At 38.1% G+C, this 6,000-nt stretch overlaps 1 protein-coding gene across 2 annotated transcripts in view; it reads left to right on the forward strand.

Annotated features, from left to right (window-relative positions):
* nckap1 (NCK-associated protein 1) overlaps positions 1–5,503 on the forward strand; it is a 210,791-nt gene extending 205,288 nt beyond the window's left edge. For both annotated transcript variants that reach the window (XM_078551916.1, XM_078551917.1), the window contains exons 30-31: positions 3,633–3,722; positions 4,524–5,503. In XM_078551916.1, the coding sequence (XP_078408042.1) occupies positions 3,633–3,722; positions 4,524–4,640 (207 nt within the window). In that variant the 3' untranslated portion in view covers positions 4,641–5,503. The remainder of the gene's footprint in view (positions 1–3,632; positions 3,723–4,523) is intronic.
* The last annotated feature ends 497 nt before the right edge of the window (positions 5,504–6,000 follow it).

Raw genomic sequence — 6,000 nt, forward strand, 5'->3', positions numbered from 1 at the left:
TCTATAATAGTGTTTGTGATTCCGGATTGTTTTGATTGGTAGGTCAGTTGATTTGGTGGGCTGAGGCGGGTACACGTAGAGACACCTCGGTCGCATGGAGAACTGGAACGTGTGACACATGCAGCTGCCAACATTTGGTGGTGACACCGGTGGCAAGGTTGGGGGTGGTGGTTGGTGGAGAGCAAAAACAACAGTAGATGAGAGCCAAGCAACTAGATAAACTATTTCCTTGAGGGATGTGATGGGAGGGTTGGGGATGGCAAGAGCAGAATGGGAATGGCATGGGAGGTTTGGAAGGAATGGGATATGGTTAGCATGGGAAGGATGGAATGGCATGGGGTGGGGATAGCATTGAGGAAGGGGTTGCATGGACGGGTTGGATGAGATGTGAAATTGGTTGTGTGGCAAAATGATAGGAATAATCATTTGATGTGACTAATTATTGAAAGCTATTAAAATTACATTACAATTGCATACAAATGCAATGTACTAAAATTGAAAATTCACTAGATTTTAATAAAGTTTTGAAAAGCTGTCTAATGAATTAAATGAATATATCAGCATTGACTCTATAGGTGAGGAAGATGATAGCCTATACTCTGCAGAGTTTCCAAACAGTTTAACTCCGTTGGGCATGCCACCTCACAAACTTTGACTACTCAAGGAAGGAGCTGTTATAATGCCACAAAATTTGAATCCATACAAGGACTTCGTCATGAAATAAGATTGCTCATTATGGAGCTGTTTTCTTCAAAGTTAGATGCTGCAATCGTAACAGACTGGTTTCAAGGAAATATTCTTTATTCTTCGAATAGTTTTGAGCCCATCAGATGTAAGTCTACCTTTTCGACTCAGGAGAAAACAGTTCCCCATTAAACTTCCATAATCTTTGACGACAAACAAGGCCAGACTCTTGACAAAATTTTGATTTATATTCCTGGGCCTGTTTTTGCACATGGACAGCTTTATGTAGCTTTTTCCAGCCTGAGACATTTTGATTCTGTTAGTCTTGGGTGTGTTACAAACAGGTTAGGAGGGACGAGATGACTTCTCTCTCTCTCTCTCTCTCTCTCTCCCACTCCTGGGTTTGAATTTAAAAAGTGATTTTGCCAGTTCAATATGTACTTAACTGTCTGTAGCTTGGTGTAAGAATTAAGGCAACCAGATTCCTTGAGTTAACAAGTAAGGAGTTAGTTTTACTACTAAAGCTTCCTCAGGTAAAGATATAAAAATGATTGACAAAAAGGTTTAAAATGTACAAATATGCCCAACTTCCCGCTAATGCAAAAAACACACGCACCTTCCCCAGGCATGCACAAAAAGAAATAGAGTATCAGATGTTAAAACTTGGCCGATTTAAAAAGGTAAAGTCAGAAAAATTATTCATGGATTGTCCGAATGCTTGTTCACAGCTGAAGAACTACAGCGGCTACTGGTACTTTGGTTTCTCATTGAAGCAGTCGCTCTGCAGCCTTGGCTGGTTGATTCTCTTTTTTTCTTGAAGACAGTGGCGTTGATTCAGAATCCTCTTTAAAGAACTCTGTTTGCAGAAATAAGGTCTTCTAATGGGGTTTCAGATCACAAACAGGGCTCAGCTTTGTTGAGAGAGGTTTCAGAGAGAGGGGAGTGGGGCAGGAGGGTACGGCTGTTGCCCCTACTGTCCGTCTGGCAGTCTCTGGTTCAAAACCAGTGTATACACCCAAGAGCTGGGTCACATGACCTCTCTGGTTTCTATCTGAAGCTTATCTTAGCCATTGTCTTTGAGCTCCATAGACTGTCTCCAAAAAAGTGGCTTGTGACCTTCACAAAATGCAACTTTGTAGCTGCTGTAGTCCAGTGCCCTTGTTTACCACAAAATGTTCTTTTCAATAAGTTCAATAGGTATATATATCCAGCAGATGACATCACAAATTGATATTCTACATAGGCTTTCACTATCATGAAGATGTGCTAACTAGAAATTCTGTAATAAAGAAACACTGTTGCAATAAATATGCTAGTTTGACTGCAAACGTTTTGCAGGTCTTGGCTAGATCAAATATATCCTGGTCATTGTTCATGAGATATTCTCTTACTGTTGGATCATTAACTAATTCTGGTTCATTATTTATCACTAAATCTCATATTCCTGTTACCCTATCTTCTAAAACATCCTGGTATAGAAATCAGATTCACTATGTTCTAGAATTTCATTGGCTTTTCTGCTTCTCCTGGTCTATGAAAAAATTGAAGTCTCCCATTATGACCATATTGGTTTTGCTGCGTTCTGCTAATATTTATACATTCTCTGCCCCCGTGCCCCCCCCACCCCCCACTATATCACTATTATCAGGAGGTTAGTAGATGATTCCTACCAGAGTCTTGCACCTTTTTCTGTTTCAGAACTTTAGCTATACTGTTTCCACTGCCTCAAATCCTGAAATTATTGCTGCTGTTGTCATTTATCGATAGCGTCACTCTTCATCCTTTCCCAAATCTCCTGTCCTTTCTAATGATTCTACATCCTAGAATATTTAGCTCCATATCATGCCTAAATTTGTACTTCTAACTCACTTGTTTTATTTCTTACATTTTGTACATTTATGCACAGAACCCTTATTTGGATGACTGCTGTTCACTTTATAAGACTTTCCTGATTTGATTAGATTTTCCCCAAAATTTGTTTTGGTTAGCATTGCTTAACTGTCTGCTATAATTGGTTATTGATAGTAATTTTGTTAAAACTGCACTATAGCCCAGATGTCTCAGCCTCCGATTATCCGGAAACCCCAAGTACCCCAAAAGATACACGTGGGATCCCTTAAGTCCTGACATAAGCACATTCCTGCATGGAAATTTAAACTTACAGTTGCTGGTTTTACCCTACCCGGATTGCTCCATGATTGGCCAGAACCATGCAAGCTTGGGCTGTTTGCCCTATACTTACCTGGGTTTTTACATGGGTTTACTCAGAGTTTTACGTAACAAGTATAAAACCAGAAAAACTCTTAAATAAATCAGCTGGAGTGTCAAAGCACTCCAGAACCCACAGCAATGTTTAGCCCCCTTTCCTGCAGTGTTCATCTTCCACCCCCGGCAATGTTCACCTTTCTTCTTGACGGTGCTCACCCTGTCCTGGATTGACACTGTCATGGAGTGAGGCTGTGGAGCTTCAAAGGCTGACAGCTCCAGACAATCTTAAAACTAGGAGCTTTTCCATCAGCCTCAGTGTGTTCATTCAAAGAATTGTAAGTAGTTTGGCTTGGAAATACCGGCTTCAAGTTATTTAATATTTGTAGATACTGAAAATCACAGTAGAAAGTCTGAAGCAGAGCTAGAAATAACAAAATTAACACAAGCTTTGGGGACATTTAATTCTTACTTCCCAGAATACGGTAGCTAGTGCTGTAAAAAGTGGGTGTGGCTTGGCCTTTCCTGTGCTCTGCTCAAGCCTGCCTGGTTTTCTACAATGGAGGCTTCATGGAGCAGCCAGCATCGGAAGTCTGGCCTTAAAAAATGCTGGCAGGCAAGTTTGTACTTTTTCCTATGATTAGTGTCAGTCAGAATTGTTCTGACGCTAATCGGAAGATTTGGGCCTTTGTGTTTGAAAAACAGCACTATTAGTGTACTTAACTGCAAATGTTTCTCTCCAGCTTGCTTCTTCAAGTTTGCTGAAAATTGGACAAGAGACTGACAAAACCACTACCAGAAACAGAGAATCTGTTTATTTACTGCTTGACATGGTGAGTAAAATGTTAGCAGGAATTTAAGATTATATGCAGTCATGTCAGAATCATAGAAATTTCCTAAAATCATTGAAATTAGAATACAGAGAAGATGTGCCCCATTGGGTCTATGCCAAGTCTTCAGCTGGAACTATCTTAATGGAGTGAGCTCATTTTTAAAAAAACATTTTTACTACCTAAATTTACTAATAGAGGGGCTTTTGTAGCCTCCTCAAATTCCAATGACCTGGTACTATATAAATTCGTTGGCATCATGTGAACAACTCTGCAGAGGTCTATTTCCCAATACCAAATACTGGCAGAATACATCATGCTTCATTGTAATGATATTCCTGTCCAAATTGTACAATAATTCAATCTGATTTTGTTTTTGTTAGCCTACAAGCTCTTTTATTCCTGGTTCTACAGAGACAGTAGCCAACAACTAGATTAGTGCTACAAATTGATTTAGAATCAAACAAGTTCAGATAACCAGGGCAATTGCTTGCACTCAGCAGTGATGTTTTATGTCATGAGCTCATCTGCAAACAGCCAGCTTGTCTGTCTTTGAAAAATTACCCACACTGTTTGTTTTAACTTTGCACTTACCAACACTTTGTCTTTAAAAGAGTCTGCAGTGTAATATTTATGGCACTTTTGCTGAGCTGCCAACAGTAGTTTTGTTGAGGCTTTTTGTGGTTTGTTTGCACTACTGTAAATGCGTAGCAACAGTTTGGCCTGCTTTGGTCACTGAAAAGACTGATTGAAATGCCACATTGTATATAATCATTGCTGACATGTGATTGGAATTTTCCTCAGATTGTACAAGAGTCTCCTTTCCTGACAATGGACCTGCTGGAATCTTGCTTTCCTTATGTCCTCCTGCGAAATGCTTACCATGCTGTCTACAAGCAAAGTGTCACATCTTCTGCTTAAATTGGAATTTAATGGAGGCAGGATCCAATTTAACTAAATGTTCTGCAGTGCTGGTTTACAAGCTAACAACTGTAGAATTGTTTCACTTTATAGTCTAAAAATGTTATGAAACTGAATCATTTTTCATAAACATACATTGTAGACCAGTGGTTTCTATTATGTTATTGATATGCTTGACTGATTTGCTGAATAGTGACAAAGCTGAATGGTTTTACTTTAAATGCAGCTACATTTGTTAAAATTACACTACAATTTGATTGAATTTTAAAAATCAATTGTGCATAAGAAACAGCTCTTTTGAAACCATCTTCCTTAAGGCTGTATTAAGATGCAGAGAAAAATTCATCTAATTATTTGAAGATGATTTTCCTTCTGTTTATAAATTATTTCAGATAAGGCAAGAAAAGATTTGTACTTGTCATTCTTCTTTGACAGTAAATGGGATGGATGGATTATTATTTGCATTTATGTGGATTTATTATGATAATTCTGGTTTTAATTTTAAATAATTGCTATATTAGTTACTCTGAAATACATTATGTAATATCTACAAATTCTATAGGAATGCTGAAACCTCCAAAAACAATTCTAGCAATCCACTGCGCATTACTCTATGAACAACAGAAGTGATGTTTGTATAAAGCATAGTATAATTTTTTTTATAAAACTAACTTCAGTGGAGAGCTTGTTGAGATTCACACTACCATTGTACCCAGTTGTATGGTATGACTATGAATATTTATCACATATTGATAAAATGGTAGCCCTTAACCTCTTTTATATGTTTTACATTTTTCAAGTTTTAGTGTATCTTCCATAACAAACAATAAAACACCAGGTTACTTCACATTCACAACAGAGAATGTTCATTTGTTTAAACACAATTCCTATTTGATTTGCCACTGAGAATGTTGCATGCAAGTAACTGCTTAGTTATTTTCTTTCCTTTAGCTGATCTAAAAGGTAGATGCACACATTTAGTGTGGTATAATACCAGTTGTATTACAGAATATCAGTGTAAAATTTGTAAAACTGAGATTAGTTGCACTGAATTCACAAAGCCTGAACTAGCCTTTGATTTAGGTTTTAAATGTATATACTATACCCTGATGCTACTCAAATGGAGCTACTCCTTCCACTTGTAAAATGCATTATTTTTCAACATGAATTTATCACCCTCTCCACATAAAAGGAGTATTAGCAGCTCAGTTCAGGAGTAATCATGGCCAAGAGTTTTCACTTCAGGTGCAGTTGGCGATCGGGTGCAAATTGCACTCAAAATTATGCTAGCTTTGAGCAATTTTCTCTCTCTCTCTCTCTCTCTCTCTTCCCCCCCCCCAACCCCTTCCAGTTTCCACTC

Source organism: Cetorhinus maximus, chromosome 11 (assembly GCF_964194155.1).
Source record: "Cetorhinus maximus chromosome 11, sCetMax3.hap1.1, whole genome shotgun sequence".
Taxonomy (NCBI): Eukaryota; Metazoa; Chordata; class Chondrichthyes; order Lamniformes; family Cetorhinidae; genus Cetorhinus; species Cetorhinus maximus.